We start from the raw sequence: 19,260 nt of genomic DNA, 5'->3' as shown, positions 1-19,260 counted from the left end.
CCTTCGCCTACACAAGGCTGCGGGGCTAAAATCCGCACCAAGCTATAACTAACAGAGAACAGGGCTAAAAGGAGCTTGGAGATTCAGAGAGCAGTAGCAAACAACATAGGTTTCACCCTCATACTCAATTTAATATTGAAATATTATTTCAACTTAAAAACTTAAATTCAGTCAGGACAGCAGCCTTTTCAGTCAGGACATTCTTGCGCTAAATAACCACCTTATTATAATACAAAATCTTACAGATTTCCTAAAGCATTGAACCCAAACAATGGGTGAAAAATTGTCGGAGCATCCTGGTGCCGCCTGCTAAATAAAATAATAAATCTGTGCGACGTGTTCATCCCGGTGAACAAAAAAAGTTGTTTTTAATAAAGTTTACTGTTGATGTCTTAAAACCATTTAGCCTATAAACATTTTTATAATTGGGACAGATTATTTTACATACTCTACATCCATTGCAATGATATATTTAAATACATTTACCAGCCTTATGCAGCCCTGCCACAGGCCTGATGTAAGAGACGTCAGTGTAAATTTCACAAGTCCTGTGTAGCGCAGGCTCATAGCAGTTCCAAAGCTTGTTCTCCTGCAGTCTTGGATGTATCCAAATTTAGAAAATATTCTCTCCACATCAGCTGAGCCAGGCGGGAAGCAGCACGGCTCAAATCTGGAAAGTCAGAATTCACTTTCCAGTTTATACCGTTTTACTTTTTCTACCCATTTTAGCATGAAAAGTAGTTCAACTGTAATTGCTTTGAAAGCCGTTAACTAAAGCGTGGAATGTGTACGTGGTGAGCGTGAGATTCATTAACAGTACGTACAGATACTCACGTGTGTGTGTGTTTGTGTGTGTGTGAGTGTGTTGCGTGTGTGTATAGCTTTCACTACATTGCCTTACTTTAAGCAGACAGCTTTGCATATACATGCAGTCTAAATTATTATTAACATAAACACATATATCTATGTCATTTTATTGTATTTTCTTAATTTTATACACTTGAGCTGTCCAAAATTCAGGTGAAAATAAAAAAAAAACGTATAATAGTTTTTGTAAAACCCGGGAATTTTCCAGTAAGAATCAGTATAAACCGAAAATGAAGGGCCCTAGTCATAGGTTAATGGGAACGTGCCAGTAATAGGCTTGTAGATTAACCAATGAATGTACTAGGCACTTGTACTATAGATTTCCTGCCTGAAAACCTTGCAAGCTTTATATTAAAACAACAGTTTTTAAAATACATTTGAGAATGTAAATAGTCGATATAAGCTTTTATCAGCCAGGTAGATTTTAAACTACCTCTCTTTTAAAACAGCCGTGCTTTGAGTTTAGCTCCTCCTCTCCAACCTCAGCCTAGCCAAGTGGGTAGGCAGTCTAATTACCTCCCCTCCTATCTGTCTGAACCAACTGCGAGCTACCAATCAAAATTTAAAGGCGACATCAAGTCAACTAAGAGGAGAGGCTGAGAGCCAAAACCAATTTTGACTCGATTGGTTTTGGCTTTCGGCCTCTCATCTTAGTTGACTTGGTTTTGCCTTGACATTTTGATTGGCATCTCCCTCCGAAGAGGAGGTAAACTCAAAGCACAGCACAGGTAGTTTTAAATGTACTTGACTTGAGTACATCTGATAGCTGCCTCTGATTTAAGGTTGACATGAATGTCGGATTTACTTCCTTATCTAATGTCTGCTTGACCATTGGCGATGGTTGCACAGATGTTCCTGTGAATCAGATGATCACATTGGCAGTTGTATTTACCTCCCTTTAACTTTTTGAACAGCTTTACATCCTCTCTTGTTACTTTGTCTGACTTACGCATGTCAAAAAAAGAAAAGAAAATACAATTAGAGTAGAGAGTACTTGTACAATTTACTGTCAGTGTGACGAACAATGAATCTTGAAATAATGTAAATGTAATGTAAAATGTAAGTCCTGCAATCAGTGCAATTATCTAGAGACTGTTTAATTATGCATTATATTTATCTATCTTACAATCCCTAGGTTCAACCCATCTCTTAACCCGTCTGCCTATTTGGGGAAGGGCTTAGAGTTGGGATCTGTGGAAAAAGCTTTGGAGCGTCTGCACTGGAGCTGCAGTACAAAATCCCCAGCAATTACTCCCATACCCCAACGGCGCAGAGCTTGAATCTAGCAACATCTTGTTGCTTGAGGCTGCAGTGAGAACTCACTGTACTTCATTAAGATGCAACAGAGACGACTGCATCTCCTCAACCAAGCTGTGCACCACTTAGTGTTATTCAGAAGTGGTGCATTCGCCAATCTAATTTCCTAATCTATTATCACATATGCATTTATCGACAGTAATCGATGCATCAACAATATTTTAAAAATCAAGCATTAGGATATTTATCAGAAGATTTAATAACTAAAAATGCTGCTGCGCATACTAGTTAAACACCAAAGCACAACATTGAAAAGAGAACACGAAGAATTAATAATGATAATAAAAAATGAATTCTGTTTTGTTTTTTTAACAGAAGTCATTTTGTTCTTAAACATGCTTGTTAATTAACATTACTGTTAACATTCTGTCAAAAGCATTCACCATCTACACAAAGGCCCAATGCATTGCCAAACATCACTTTAATGTCTTCCCTTTCCTTTACCCCAAAAAATGACCATATTTTGTGTCAGATTCTTCGATTTTAATTTTTAAGCTTTCATTTTTAAATTAAAATGTAAATACAAATATGATGTTGCTTGTCCAAGTTTGTATCCTAGCAATGCACTGACGTTGGCTAACTACCATACTAGCACTACTATAAGCGCATAACTACATAATCAATGTTTTAATACAAACTGGCAATGGAATACATAATTAGATATTGTGGTGGTGGCACTTCCTTTCCATACCAGTCTTTCACACAATATTTTCCCAATATTTTGTGTCGGTCTATTGCATATAAGTTCAAGAGCTCAGAGTTTCTCCATATATGTTGTAAAGTTTGCTCACATATATTTCTTTATTTTACAAATGAAAACTATTAAAGTATTAATAAGATTGCACAGTATGCAAACTATTGTAAAAAGAGTACAGTACTGGTCACATGAATCTTCTGCATGTAAATATGGTTTAAAGGAAAAAAGGACAACAAAAAGAATGATAAAACGAAGCATAATTTGCATAATATGAATGCCCTGGATATCTGGCATGTTTAATCAAGCCACTGCTATATTCTACCTTTAGGATAGTTTAACCATGCTCATGATGGAATGAAAGGTCAGTATATAACATGGGCTTTGCACTTTAACAGGGAGATAGTTAGCTATTTCCTTCGTAAACCTTTAAGAAACTCTTTGTTTCAGGAGGGAAGTAATGACCTTTCTGCTACTTTAGTGATCATTTCTTATACCGCCTTATTGCCACCTAAGACTAAATGACTTTACGGAACAGCACTAAATAGTGATTAAGAACACATAAAATGGGATAATAAATAGATTAAGCAAATCAGAGGGTATGAATAATTGCTTACTGAACGAACTGCATAATCAATAGGAAACGGTTAATTGTATTTTTTTGTTATTACTAAATAAACCTGTATGTGTGTAGTTGAATCATCCAGCAACCATTTATACTTCATTCTGTCTAGTGTTTACTATTGGTTATTACTGTTTCAGTTAGGTCTCACAGCTGAACTGTGGTCCCTCCAGGCAGGCTTGAGGCATGCTCACAGGCAGTGTGGGGAAGTTTAAGGTTTCCTTATTGTGCTTTCCCTGTTCGGTGGATACATTGTGACAGATTGGTGCCAATACAATAGTAAAATCATTTACAAAAAATACTTCTGAAAACAAGTTGTGTGTCTTTTTTTTTCTTTCTCAGGGATTCATGGACATTGACTTGAATCAGTTCAAGCACGGTGGCGCCAATGTGACTGGGTTTCAAGTGATGAATTACACAGACCGGAATGTCAACAGGATCATGCAGCAGTGGTTGGAGTTTGATAGCAGAGAGCATCCCAGGGAACCCAGGAAGAGGCTAAAGGCAAGGCTGAGTTGTGTGACCTTTTCAGCCGGAACAAAGATTCTGTCAGGGCTTTCTTGTCACACGTCAGCCAGGTGGTTTGGAGGATGTACACACAACACATAGACGCATGTATAATACCATGTTCAGACACGTGTGTCATACCACGTTAAGAGATGCATGATTAATAATACCATGTTCAGACACGTGTGTCATACCATGTTAAGAGACGCATGTATAATACCATGTTCAGTGACTCTTGTATAATACCATGTTCAGACAGCATTCTTAAAATCCTAGGACAATACCCTTTACCCACAGTGCTTTTCTAAAACATGACCTGAAAGATGGCCATGATCTTCCTACTAAGAGGAGGACTTAACTAAAACATACAGCACCAAATCATTGAGACCTTCAGAAAGACTTCCAGCAACATTTTTTCATATTACTAAAGATAGTTGATTCCCCAAAACATACCAAAAAAACCCACGTTGACTATCAACAGATCTGTAAGCAAAAGCACACATTGGTGTAATTTACTGTGTTAGGCAAACCACCTTCTGGTTTTGTTATGCGATTCCTACACAACATTAAAAACGTAATATTTACAGCTACCCTGGCAACCACTTCACACAAGCACAATGCAACTCAGTGTAACAACAGAAACCCAGTTATGTGTTTCTTTGATAATATGTAACCCTTGTAATGACTAGGATGTTAACCTGTGCAGTCTGTTTTCTGTATCCAGTATACAGGAGCGCTTACCTTTGACGGTGTCAGAGTCATGTCTGAGGCCTTTCAGAACTTGAGGAAGCAGCGAATTGATATTTCTCGAAGAGGGAACGCTGGTGACTGTCTTGCCAACCCTCCTGCACCATGGGGCCAGGGGATAGACATTCAGAGAGCGCTGCAGCAGGTAGAACACCCGCGTCTTGTTTAGGCTTTTCAAGTGAAATCAATATGTAGTTTCCACCTCTTAAGCAGAAGACAATGTAGCTAATGCGTGTCAGGTTAGACATCACCTTAGCATGTCAAAGTTGTGGTGGTGGTTGCTGGCTTGCTTTTACAGCATTGTTACATCGCCATCTAGTAATGAGCGACAAATAAGACTAAAGCCCGGTACACACTGCCCAATGTGTGTTAAACATGTTTAAACTTTGCGAGCCAACTGAAATCGATCGGCCAACCTTGTAAAATCACTAACAAAGCATACTACACGGCCCGATGAGACTGAAATTGAGCAGTATGTACCAGGCCTTGCAGACTTAAGGGAACTACAATAGTTTTCCAACCACAGTTTTGAACCGAGCGCAAAAGGCATGGCCTGTTTATGTTTGTGAATTGTGGAACGTTCTGGAAACGCTCTACTTTCTATCCTGTCTTTTTTTAAAAAAAATTTTGCTCAGTGTGTATTTCTCTTTTATTTAATGCTTTGGCTTCATTCTGGGATTACATTTGAACTGTAGCGCCGCTCTCCAAATTGAAAGAAATTCCAATTAACAAAAACTGTGATAAAGATAATAGCAATTGTGTTTTGCTTCAGCTGCTAAAATTGCCAAAAACACCAATCATCGTTATGACAGTCTGTTTTGTTCTTTGGTAGGTTCTTAAAGCCACATTGATGATAGGTGCACCATAATTCAAATATAATCCCAGTCTTAAATACATTACCTTAGTTAGTAAAACTCATAGTGAAACATAATAAGTGAAGCAGTAAATACAATCTGTAATAATGATTATCTAACATTAAATACTGCTAATATTTTATATCTAGACTTTTATATCTACCTTTTAAGCCATTTACCCACAAGACTCAATTTGAGGTGATTTGCACTGCCAGCTTCAGTATGTAGTTCATTTAACCAACATGTAATGGTAGCCTGTTATTAAATGGCTAAGAACATCATTATTTACTCTATCAAAAGAAAAAAAAACTGAAACACATTATTGTTGAAATGGGTGCATAGAGAGATTATCCATCCAATCTGTTTAGAATTTTCATTGAGTCCCCTCAGGTCAAAGTCACTCGTAAGACCTTGCAAATTTTTTTTTAAAAAATCCTTAATGGACTTCTTTCACAAAGATTTTCTTTTCTGCATTGTATTTGCATCAGAACATATATTGCTTCACAGCAAGGAGTAAGCCTAATTTTACAGAACAAAGAAACATTGCATTGCATTTAACATGAAGCTTTAGAAAGTCCTAAACTACTTTTGAAAGGTGCAGGCACTTATCCAATTGTGTACAGTTTTACATTGATGTTGAATTACTGTTTTTTTAAAATCTACCTGAAATTCTGGGCTTATATGTATCATTCGTGCATGAATAAATGACTTGATTTGTTCATAAGCATAGCGTTTGCAATGGTCACACACATTATTAAATCATGATTTATCAATCTTGCGAAGTCTGTCGTACGCGCGTTGCTAAGTAATAGGTGTTAACAAATTTCAGTGTCACCAAAGTTATTGGCATGTGGACATTTGCATTTAAAACACCCCAATATAGCCATGTATGGTAAATGTAGCTGTCTGGCAATGCTCAGTTTTCTAGGCGAGTGCCCACACTCTTGTTTAAAAAAATAAATGAATCGTTGATTGCGCCTGGCCATTTAGCTGCAACATTTATTAGAGGTAGACAGGCATCAGATATAACCTGCACATTCATTGATTGGTACTGTTTTCTATTCACGAAATTAAATTCATTCATTCTTGGTGCTTTCGTTGCTACATGAATACAGCCTATAGCACCGATCGTATTGGGAAACTCAGCAATTGAATTAAAATCCCTTTTTACTACACTCTGCTGTTCTTCCCTATAAGGAAATTGAATGTACTGAGGACAGAAATGATCGAGTCCCAAACCCCAGGCATCAATGCGCTGAAAGAGGCTTCGGAAATTCGTGTTATATCTCTGAACTCCCTTTTTAATTATTAATGATATTTTTCTTTTATGTATTATTATTATTATTATTATTATTATTATTATTATTATTATTATTATTACCAGTATTGATCTTTTTGTTTGTTTTTACATATATGCCCCTCAGTTTGTAACCTGTCTTACACTATGCACCTGTCAAATAGGCTTACTGCCATGTTGTTTTCAAGCTCTGGTAAAGCTCATAAATCCAATCTGATGATTGAAGTTGTTTTTGTTAGCAGTTCTATAACTATATAGAGAATAATGTGCCTCTGCTTACTTACAGGTTCGTATAGAAGGCATGACTGGAAATATTCAATTTAACGAGAAAGGACATCGCACCAATTATACCATCCATGTGATGGAGTTGGCACCTATTGGAGCTAAGAGGGTATGTTTTCAAATTGCTTAAACTTCATTTACATGCTGGAGATAAAACTGTAATTTACTAAGAGAAGTACACAAACATGCCATAATATTACTTCATCTTTTGTGTACTGTACTTTACCTGACTCGTTGTAAAACATTTTATGATCTAAACTGCTATGCAGTGAGTGAGGTTTAAAGTGTCATTAGAAAAAATAATAAATCTTAAAGCTAGAAAGAAAGGATTTTTAAAAAAGTCTTATTTTACTCACTTGTCATTCGTGTTATTTGATTTCCAATTCTTATTCTTGTTTCTGTTTTTCTTCACATCATTGGAACCTAGTTATAAAATGTCAAAACACAGGAAGACCACAAGCCTTGCTCTTTTTATAATGTGTATATAATCAAAAGGGAAACCAAATAACATGAATGACATTTCCACCCTACCTTTAAAATTATATTTTATATTCTCTACATGGTCCTGTTATTTAGTGTATTATTAGAAAAATATTAAATGTAAACCTAAGCCCTAAGGTATATTTATTTTTGCATAATGCCATGCATCTCTTAAGAGCTTCGACTGTCTGCAAAGTGACAGTATGCAAAACCAATAACCAACACCTCTAGGGCACATTTTGTTCTGTCACCATAAGGTTTTAATACAAGTTGTAGAATTGCATATTTAGGATATCATTTTACCTTCATTAGTGCCTTGTTTACTATTATTGTCTTCCGGTTAAAATGTACGGTTCTTTCTACACAGGTCGGGTACTGGACTGAAGACGATAAGTTTGTGAGCACAGAGACAGACTCCCATGCAGGAAATGAATCTACAGGGTTACAAAATAGGACCTACATCGTAACGACGATTCTAGTAAGTAATGTTAATGTCATTTCACAGGGCGGGAGCCAGGGCTGTGAGAGGAAGGGAGTTTTTTGCAACTTAGGATTGGAGGCTCAGCCTCTAGAATAGGGGAGAGAGAGAAAAGGACGGGCTGGACTCCAACCGAGAGTCTTCCCTATGGAGTCAAGGCTGTTACCCAGCCTTAAAACGGACATGACTGCTTCTGCTGGTCTTTCAGCTATATCACAATATGTAATCTTTATTAGTTCTGTTTGTAGGGAAGGCAGGAGATAGCTAGCTGGGCAGCAGCTGTGGAGATATGATATGACTCAGCTGAACAGTTCATGAATTACTCCCTTCGTCTCACTATACTGTGTTTATTCTTTACTGCTGTGATAAATGTAGGTTCAACATTGAATATTCTTTAGATACCTTATGGTTTTTATAAAGCTTCGACACCCGTGTCATTTACCATGCTTGTTGTATTTCACAGAGCTTTTTCTCTGCTTAACTTATTTTTTTAAAGAGTGAGTAGCATCAAGCGTCACATTTCCATTACAGTTTTATGGTATTTGAAGTCATTCCGAGTGTTTCCAGGTTCGGTTTCTGGAACTAACAGCCTTCCCCATCGCATTTAAATCATGTGACAGTGTAACCTTTGAACCCAGCCCTACTGACTCTTAGCTGTTCAGTCCCGACACTTTCACTCCAGACAAGCTCAAAGCCAGGTAACGCAGATTGAGAGAAAAATCATGATAAATCAATATGGAAGCAGCAGAGTTTGATAGCAAACACCATTAAATAGTAAGGGGGTTTTAAAAAGCAATTAAAAGCACATTTTAAGCTAGTTATATTTGTGCTTCTGGTACACAAGCTGAAACACCTTGGTATGCATTTCAATCAATGCATATTTAAATTATTATTACCATCTCATATGGAACTTTTTTTTTTTACCTTCCTCATCAATACATGTCCAGCGCTGTTTTTTTTTTTTTTTGGCTCCCTGTGATTTGCCTTTAAGCAAATGACCATTGTTCAACATTCTCAGATATTGTTTATCTCTGTAGCTTCTGTAGAAATGGAGAAATGTCAGGCGTCTTTCATGCCCACGTTCTACTTCACCGATTTGACATCAGAATCCCATTCTCTGCGTGGTTGACTGGGGATGGGTATTCAGTAAAAGCCTGCAGCTGGGGCACGAACCTGCAGCCTTTCATACTGCACCCCAGTGCTCGAACCACTGAGCTGTAACTGCCTGCATAACCAAGGAGACATGTACTGAGCATGCAGGGTGTCCAGAGTGGAACGAACAGGCTCATTCAGTTTGAAAGAAAACCAATAGTAAATACAATGCAGTTCCTTTTGATGTTTTTATTGATTTTTCACACATGCATTGTTAGTTTTACTGTTTTGCACAGAGTAATGGCATACATAATTTAAAATAGCCAATTATTTTTCTCTTACCAAGCTAACCTACACTGCCCACTCACGGGAAACAGAGTGCAAGGCTGGGTAACTCAGAGGCTTAAGTGATTCTTTTAAAGCAACAGTTCTCAGTTTCTAACAACTACAATTATACAGAAAGTATAAATAATTACAATAGAAATAACAAGTACATTTGTGTACTTCACAATGTGCTGCAGCCCATTGTGATTGTCCAGGACCATTAGCCTTTTCGATGGAAAGCAACTTATGAAATGTAGCTTTCAGTTTAACAGCTAACTGTGCTATGGACGCAGTAACTACCACCTTGTGTGCCACAGTAAAAACTTTTCTTTTTAAGTATTTTACAACCAAATAACTGTGTATCAAACAGAAGCTTATGGAGCATGTTTTACTTGGCTCAAGGCATGTTATAAATGAGATTGTTATACATAGGGGTTATGCGTACATTACGCTAAAAGTCAAATTTCCACCACTGTAAACAAAACAATTTCAGTTCTATCAGATTTCCAGTGTGATGCAACTCCATGTTACAAAAAGATGTGTAATGTCTGTAGTGGGGTGCAGGGTGTATAATACCAGGAGCCTGAAACCTGGTATGCAGGGCAACACAAATGTTTACTGGGTGACACCACACCGATGTATTTACAATAATTCAGTAAGTCAGGGCTCGTAAAAACAATCACAGTTCCCCGTATCCCACAAGTATTTGTACAATCCCCACGGTGTCTCTTGCTGCCTTCTCAGTGCTTGCCCAGTCCAGTCCGCCGAACCTTCCTGTGGTTCCTGTGTCCTTGGCAGCATTAGGCCTCCTGGGAAAAGCAAGCGGCAATTATAAATCCTCCGTGGTTGTGGTGGTTGTTGTTTTCCTGACTCAGCCACACAGTTCCCTAGATGTATCAAGCCCCGCCCCGTTAATCCGCTACAGCCAATTGCTACTCAATAAAACTGTTTCTGAAACCTCGGTCTGAACTAGCAGGAACTCGGTACACCTGTGTAATTTAACAATTGGTAATTTATTTTATTTTATTAATTTTTTTTCTCTCACAGGAAGCTCCCTATGTAATGCTGAAGAAGAATCACGAGCAGTATGAAGGCAATGAGAAGTATGAAGGCTACTGTGTGGAGCTGGCGGCGGAAATTGCCAAGCATGCTCGCTACAAATACAGATTAGAAATTGTACCAGATGGGAAATATGGAGCCAGAGACCCAGACAGCAAAATGTGGAATGGCATGGTGGGAGAGCTGGTCTATGGTGTAAGTTTCTTTTGTAATGCACAACTTACAGATGCTATGACTGTGTAGAGTAGAGGTGCAACCCTAACTGAATATCAGACAGATAATCAACAATGATCAAAGCACTGAGAAAAGCAAAAAATGTGTAAACCTCAAAAAAGCCTTCAAATTAAAATGAAAACATGCATGTGCACACACACACACAGACACACACACAGGAATCACAACTGTATGAATAATTCAGTGCTTGGATCTAACGTATTAGAGCTAAACCTTTCCTGGAAGTTAGTTATGACTTCCCAGCTGATTAAAAGATGAGCTTTTTTCCTGATTGTTTATAACATGCCCTCCTCACTTCAGTGAACCATTTACTATAAAGACTATTTTTTATGTTGTCTTTAATTCAAACTTCTAGAAATAAAGGGAAAATGGTTCTATTATCAACAGCATAGGAGGGATTATTATAATAGATTTGTATTTCTTTCTTTTTTTTTTTAAATGCGACGCTCTCCTGTAGTTTGCTGCTGCTTAGTTTGCATGGGTTAGTGAGTGACAGGTGGCCTTTAGAATGTTTCCCGTCTCCCAAGATCCACTGCTAATTTAACAACGCAAACTATTAATTTGTAAGCCAGTCGTATTTTTTTAGAAATTAGATCTTTTCAAAAGTAATAATGTGAATGGACACCTAAAATCCCAGAAAATGAAACTAGATACTGATTCACTGTGTCTGCAATAGGATTCCATTCTTGTTCAGTGGCCTTCAGTAAATAAGTCCTTTGGGGCATGAACTCTGCACAGAGTGTAGAATGGCGCTTGGAGGCTCTTCCTTGTGAAACACAAGTCATTTGTGCAATCTTGTCTAGGACTGTGGTCCTCAAACCTGGGAAGGTGAGACTGATTCCCCAGCATTGGGGATGGAGATAAGATCACATTTGAATGATTTAAACAGAACCGTTTTGGAACAGTTTAGATTAAGGAATGTTCTGTCAACGATTCATTTGAAGCACAGTTTAACAACACAGTTTATAAAAGGAAGTTTGCAGATTTTATAGGATCCCCTACTATTTGTAAAATTGTATTAAGTACCAGTCAGAATGTCAGCAGCAGTAATAAAAACAAAAAGAAAATGACATTTTTAAGGTACTTACTATTTAAATAACCCCCCTAAGAAATATGTTAAAGAGAAATAAATACTTTAAGGACTTAATACACATGTACTGTATTATATATTCAGTGTACGTAGATGACTTAAGTTCTTATCAAAAAGCACAATCTTCATTTCATACTCTTTGTCACTCTCACAGCACATATAATAAGGCTAATAGATTGGTGATGGAGCACATGCTGACAATTAAATGGGATTTCCAAATCTTGTTATTGTTTAATATATCAATGCTTAATCTATTACTATCTGAAAAGAACAGAATCTCTCGAAACCCACTTTCATAATTTGCATTTGTTTCATTTCATTGCATTATTTATTTGTTGTGAATATTTAACAAAGGGATTCAATTTAAAAGCACAGCGCCAGGTTTATGACAGTATTTTAATGTCACTATTCAAAAAGTGAAAAAAATTACTGTCCCAACAAAAGTCATCCATACGGACTGGAATATTTCAAATATCTCATCATCCATAACAATAAAAAAATAAGGCAAACACTAGACTAATAGAAAAGCAGACACATGTAGACAAATGTGTCTTCACCCGTCTAAAGCATACAAGCCAAAATATTTGTCTGGCGAAGTCACTAGCGAAAGCGTTTGTCTACTGGATTGAAGTTGTGTAACACCATCACCATCTACGGCTTGGTTTTTAAAAGCAATCTAACTGAATTATCTCTTGTTTCGTTTCTAGAGGGCGGATGTTGCAGTTGCACCCTTGACAATCACGTTGGTAAGAGAAGAGGTAATTGACTTCTCCAAGCCGTTCATGAGCCTGGGTATTTCAATCATGATCAAGAAGCCTCAGAAGTCTAAGCCAGGGGTGTTTTCCTTCCTGGACCCCTTAGCCTATGAGATTTGGATGTGCATCGTCTTTGCCTACATTGGGGTCAGTGTAGTGCTCTTCCTGGTCAGCCGTTTCAGCCCCTACGAGTGGCACTGTGAAGAGTTTGAGGAGGGGCAGGATCAGCAGCAGCAGCAAAGCCAGGAGCAGCAAACCAACGAGTTTGGGATATTTAACAGTCTCTGGTTCTCCCTGGGGGCCTTTATGCAGCAAGGATGCGATATTTCGCCAAGGTTGGTCACCACCCCCAATACCTTTGTGCATTTTCGGTCCCATACTGATGCCATGGTGCATATACTTGTATTTCTTTCTTTTCTTTCTTTTCTTTTGACCGAACCCTTTTCTGTTGTCTTTTTTTTCTCTGTAAAAAGACGTACTAATGGGGAATGCATGAATGATACTGTATGTGGGATGTCATTGATGCATTTCTAAAAGAAAACTTATATACACCATGCCGAGGCCGTAAAATGCATAGAGTTGGTGTAGCTGCCACCCTCTTGGAGGGGTACCGTGTTTTTGCTGCATATTCCCATTTTACGGTCAACGGTTCATGTGTATATAAAGATTCGACTAGATGTAAAACAGAAAGAGGAAGATCAAGAAGGTGTTAACAGTGATATTCCACACAGGTGGATTTCAGTAGGGTTAGGGTTAGTTACAAGTAGTGAGTCCTTATCACTGGTCCTCCCAAGAACTGACTGCAGACAGATGTGATTTATACTATTTGTTAAATACTTATAGGCCTGTACAATGAATGTCAACAAGCATACTAGTTTATTTCAGCTCCAATCTGCAGCTCCTTAAGTGATTGAAGATAGCTCTGACATCTCAGAATAACAGCTTTAAATATATGTCGACTCCATGCCCAGTAATTCCTTGTTGAATGGAGACAGCGACTGACACACACAGCCTTAGATTTGTATGGCACTGCTGATTTGATCACTTTCTTCCTCAAGATGCACTAGTCCACGTACCAGCCTTCCCCAACCTGTACCTACAGTAAATTAGCAAAATAGCCCTGCCAACAGGTTTACAGTGAAGACTCACATAGATAATGTTGACTGCCTGTATCATGAGTTCTGGCCTAAGATTGGCTCCCCAAAGTGGGACTTTTACAAGATGCTTTTTCGCAAACTGCGAATGCAGGTCGTAGTGACCTGCTTAGTCGTGGCTCCCACACCTGATTGGCAGAGCCACAGAAGACTATCTTGTGGACCTCTTTCTGTTGACAGGTTTTGATAAAAAATGTATGCCACGTGGTAGTGACAACTGTGTTGTACAGATGTATGTTGTTTTTTAATTGTTTGAATTTCTTAGTATTACGATGTAATGGTTGCTTGTGGATTGCATTATACTGTGTATTTTGTTTAGCAAACTGGTGGTAATATAGAAAGAGAGATCATTTCAAGCAGTACAGAAATATGAAAGAACAACATTGGAATATATCAACATTCCCGTACTTAATATTCTCTTTGGTACAAAACTGATAATACAAGGGTCTGTTTCTTGCACCTTTTCCTGACAGTTTTGAGTATGCACTATACGAAAGGGAGTTCACCCATCAGCGAAATGCATCATTGACTGTAATTGTGTGTATTTATTTTAGTTAACCTCCCCTGAACAGATGTCTTGTACGCTGTCAGACACAGGAGCCTGTTTTGAATCTAGTTTAAAGACCAACTGACCTGTAGTTTCCTGCTAGTTTCACATTTCTGAAAAATCACTTCAGATGGAGCCCACAGTTTGTTTTTAAAGTAGCTTTTACCTGTTTATAGATTTGTATAACTGCATATTCTGCTGCTTTCTTATGCTTATCATGAGTTGAGAGAGGAGAGTACGGATTTGAATTGCGTGCTTAGTTGAATGTATATTCGTACAAGCAGCAACAGGTTGGTTGTCTTCAATCAGTGTATGTTCTGTGCAGCTGAACTGTAGTCTCAACAGAGTAGGCTAGTTCTGAAGCTTTGCATGCCGTCTGCCTTAGCACTGTTTTGTCGCAGGGCTAGATTTACAGTGTGCGAATTTGGCTGCCAGCACATTTTTGCTTGTGGCTTTACTAAAACGTGCCAAAGCCTTTCAATGTAGAAGCATTTTCTTTGGGTGAATTTGTGCTAGAATTTTCTCAGCCCTTGGCAAAAACTATCACTTGCCATTTTTGTCTGTATCTGTGTCTTCTCATTTAAAATAGGTCAACCGTACACAGTGTTTGTCTACATGGTTTCAAACCTGTAGTTTAGCCTTGTATACCGCAGCTCCAGAGAGTGCCACGATTATATGTATTTATAATATTATAATTAGGAGGGCACCTTTGGAAAATTAAGCACTTCATTAGTCTCAAAGGTTCTATTTCCAGTAGATAAGTTTTAGACACGTCAAATGGTATCATACATTTCGAGTTACACAAACTGTTGAAAAAAAAGGTATTTTTGCATTTCATTGATGTGAAGTTGTGGTTTTTAAGCGTGTGTGTGTGCAGAGGGGTTTGCTATCTGTTCAGATAATACTAGTGGTGAGAATGTGAACAAACTGGACAGTCAACTGGCTTTCTTTCTACTAGCTGAGTGTATTCAAGAAACCGTGAAAACATTAGTGATTATATATATATATATATATATATATATATATACACACACACTAATAATGTTTTCACAGTTTCTTCAGTACACTAGGGTAAAATTGAGAATGATTGTGGGACACACATTGTAAAAAGGCAAATTCATCATGCTGCTGCTACTACTACTAATAATAATAATAATACAAATTATGTTTTTTTTTATATCTTTATAAGTAATTGTCTGTGCATTTACAATAGTAAATGCATTTCTTTTGTTCTAGAAATGAAGGGGGGGTGGTAATTTAAACACTGGAATAATTTTATTAAGGGAGATTAATGAGATTAATTATTGTAGGATTTTTTGTGATGTGACATTTAATTAACAAAAAAAGGTCACATTAATAATGGTCAGCTTCCCTGATTAATAACTAGAATTTTTAATGTAATGCCTTATTATGCAAAAGGCTTAGGCTATACATAATTTACATAACCATCTTGCATCATCATAAGGCACAGTTAATGACAAGTTAGCACTGGGAATTAGAGGGCACTGTTTGGTTGCATCTCTAATTGTCCTGCCAGGATGAACAAAACATGGATCAAGAGAAGGAGAAGACAAAGACAGCTCAGCGAGTAGGGTCTCTGCTATTGATTTATTATACATATTTAGAGTGTTAAGAATGAACTTGTCATTTAAGAATATCAAACTTTAATTAAGGCCAATTAAGGGTCCTTACTACTGAATGTGCATACAATTTTGTTTTGGCCTTTGGTATTAAAGTTCTTAGTTTATAATAGTGATAAGTTTCTTTGCCATCATTCTGAACTGTAATGTGCACCCTTGTTTGCTTGGGGCCTAGTTTGCTGTCTATTACCATAATTGCTTGATGTTCCATGAGTTGCATGTAAATATTGACCTTTTGTAAGAAGCATGACACTTTTCTACAGTTTCATCGTTTCGTTTGAAAAATGCTTTTCTGCTAGGTTTCTGATATTGTAAACACTAGGATTTGGATGCTGAATCAGAATTTAAAAAGTTATTTAGTTTTAAATAGTTCTGTTTTAATTGGTCAATCCTTGAAACTTCATCAATGCTTCAGCGCATATCTCAACATTGCCGCTCTCCCCTAAACCAAAATGATTCTCTTATCAGTGAAAATGGTCACATAATGTGTGTTGGATAATACATTCAAACGTATGCTTAGTATATTTTAGTTAAGTAAGTCTCTTAGAGTAGTATTGTCAGCATGTAATCATGAAGCATCAGCTGGAGAGCTCTTGCCATTACACTAATGTTTTATGAATGTAGCTCTTTTAAGTTCTGGTTGGGCTCACATTGAAGTTTGGAGTTCATGTCCACATCTTGCGGTGGCTTCTTTGTTGCTGTTAATACTAATTGACTGGTAGTCTTCTTCATTTAAATTCATTTTCAGTCTATGTATTTTACAGGGGTGTAACTCATTGAGATGGCTACAAGAGTGATTTACTTTGAGGATATTACACGTATCAGTCTTCAGATATACAGGCGGGTTGCAAGGTTGTTTGCAATGTTATTTTTGACTCAAGTATATTTTGGCTCAAGTATAGCCGCTTCAGTGATTTTTTCAGGCTGGTATTTTTTGTAATTGTATACAGTGATCTGCACACAGAATAAGTTGAAAGCTAGCTGTCTGACCAACCTTAAGCAACCCTCTGTCGAATAACCTCAAGCTAAGCTACAATTTCTAAGTAAAAATCCTAATCCGCTAGTTTAGAGGATATTTTTCAATGTGTTTGAGAAAGATAAGGTAATGTCTAGCCAAACCTCCAGATATTTTTATTCATCAGTAAAAGACGATCCATTGCCAGGATCTGCAGACCTAGTTCATCCCGTCAGCATCTTTCATTTAATATCAAAACAACCTGACCTAGGGCATGCTATGTTTAATAGCAACGTATTGGTTTCCTAAACGGCTGGACAGATGGTGCTAAATCCTGCTTTTAAAAGTATCACAGAACGCTCTGGGGGGAAATTAGGCTGTATTTGGAATAGCAGTGTTGGGATTAACAGGTGTGCTCCTTTCTACTATGGTGTTTCATATTTAGAGTTGTGCTTCTGCAACAGGGCAGAGGCTGAGCGCAAACCGAGCAACCCTGCACGCTGCAAGTGATCGTGTTTACCACTATGTAAAAGAGCCAGGTTCAGCTGCATGCGTGGTTACAGAGCTTGTAACCCCATCTCAGAATCTGTTACGGCAGTACATCACTCATCACCATTACACTACATCAGGGACGGTGCAGACAAAAAAAAATCCTCTTGATATGGTCATCAATTATGTGAAGATTATCGTAAAAGGTGAAGACTGTTCCCCTTAAGCACTGAACTGATTTCAATTACTGTACCTCTGGTATGAACATGTGCTCCATTGTTATGTTCTTGTTCTTTACTTTGTGGAATTGTTAAACCATTAGTAATGCATCAATTAATTGTTCACGCTTGTACAGTCATTGTATATGCAAATTTAAAATATGTTAATATAAATTCACACATTTTTTTTTAAGTTTGTGTTTAGTGCCTTGGGAAAAAAATTAATATTTGAAGATATTTCTTAACTTTTTTTTTAATACTGTACAGACATAAATGCAGCATAGATACCGGTACTGTACATATATTTTAGAAAGATTGTTTTAACTTGGTGCTGTATTCCGAAATTTAGACAGTGATTCTGCTATAATATATAATGGAAAACGGTGGTAATGTATTTGTTTGGTATAATAACTTTTGTAAAAACATGCCAACTTCCTGGCGTTCAAATAAGTGGTATGCAGGTCCACATGAGGACTGGAATTTAAAAAATACAGATTAAATAACAGATAAATGCACACATTATAAAAATAATTAAATTAAATAAAATAACAATGCTTATTGCACAATAAGATAATTTGCTCAAATTTATATCTGAATAGTGATGTTGAATGGAACCCACAAAGCATGCAGACACTAACAGTATACACATTTAGCAACCAAAGCATGACAAATGCCTTTTGCAAACACAGAGCAGTGCCTTTTTCAGCCATGGTTACTCGTATTGTATTCCTTGTGAAATGCTACCGTTCAACAGATACTTTTTTTAGTGAGAAACTCTGTGGAAAATAAATGATATTTCAACCCCTGCCTATTTTTGTAAAACAGGCCTTTTGAGTTGTTCTCATTCTTATAAATTGTGAAATGCAGACTCTTTCATTGCTTGGCACGCTATCCCATTTGCTGTAAAAACACAGCCATTCCATTCCCTGTTCCACTTTAGCAACATCAAATGTACAGTCCACCGTGATCTCAATGCATCGCTCTATAAAACTGTACAGTGGTTAAGTTGTCATGCCGTGTATATTTCTCAGCTGTCAGGTTTAATTGTGATCTCATTATGTCTTCCTATTTTATATACACAGTATTTGCTCACAAAAATGGTTTAAAATGAGGGATGACTTTTTGAATGTTTAGTGAAGACCAGGTCTGAATAAACAGTCAGCAAAGTCATTATGATTTCCACCATGACTAATCCAAAATGATTTATTGTAAAATGGCTTTCAAATTCAGTATGAACCCTCTAAATATGGAAAACTGGCTGATGGCAAAGTTTTAGATGCCATCTACCATTTTGTAAGGCCTGTGAGTGTGTTAAATGATTTTTAAATGCAGCACTAGTTTTAGTTGCTTATGAAAATGAGAGTTTCTCCAAGATTCCAAGAGTAATTGTCTGACAGTCTTTAGGCTTCAGTATCCCTTTCAGAACTGGTTATTTCAGAGTACTACATAATATTAACATTGAATTCCTCAACAGTTTATGAGACTGTTAATCTTGGCTTCAGGTGTTAATAGCAAGTCTTTCACCCGGAGTCGACAGTGCAACGTTGTGCTATTTTCT

General features: G+C 37.3%; 1 protein-coding gene across 3 annotated transcripts in view; it reads left to right on the top strand.

Annotated features, from left to right (window-relative positions):
• Nucleotides 1–19,260, top strand: part of LOC117973811 (glutamate receptor 1-like) — an 81,920-nt gene that overhangs the window by 44,521 nt on the left and 18,139 nt on the right. For all 3 annotated transcript variants that reach the window (XM_058996780.1, XM_058996778.1, XM_058996781.1), the window contains exons 6-11: nt 3,843–4,004; nt 4,732–4,899; nt 7,192–7,296; nt 8,035–8,145; nt 10,609–10,815; nt 12,652–13,034. In XM_058996780.1, coding sequence (XP_058852763.1) covers nt 3,843–4,004; nt 4,732–4,899; nt 7,192–7,296; nt 8,035–8,145; nt 10,609–10,815; nt 12,652–13,034 — 1,136 coding nt within the window. The remainder of the gene's footprint in view (nt 1–3,842; nt 4,005–4,731; nt 4,900–7,191; nt 7,297–8,034; nt 8,146–10,608; nt 10,816–12,651; nt 13,035–19,260) is intronic.

This window comes from Acipenser ruthenus, chromosome 23 (genome assembly GCF_902713425.1).
Source record: "Acipenser ruthenus chromosome 23, fAciRut3.2 maternal haplotype, whole genome shotgun sequence".
In the NCBI taxonomy this organism is placed as follows: Eukaryota; Metazoa; Chordata; class Actinopteri; order Acipenseriformes; family Acipenseridae; genus Acipenser; species Acipenser ruthenus.
Note: the sequence above shows the minus strand (reverse complement) of the source record. Positions and strands in the feature narration are given on the sequence as shown.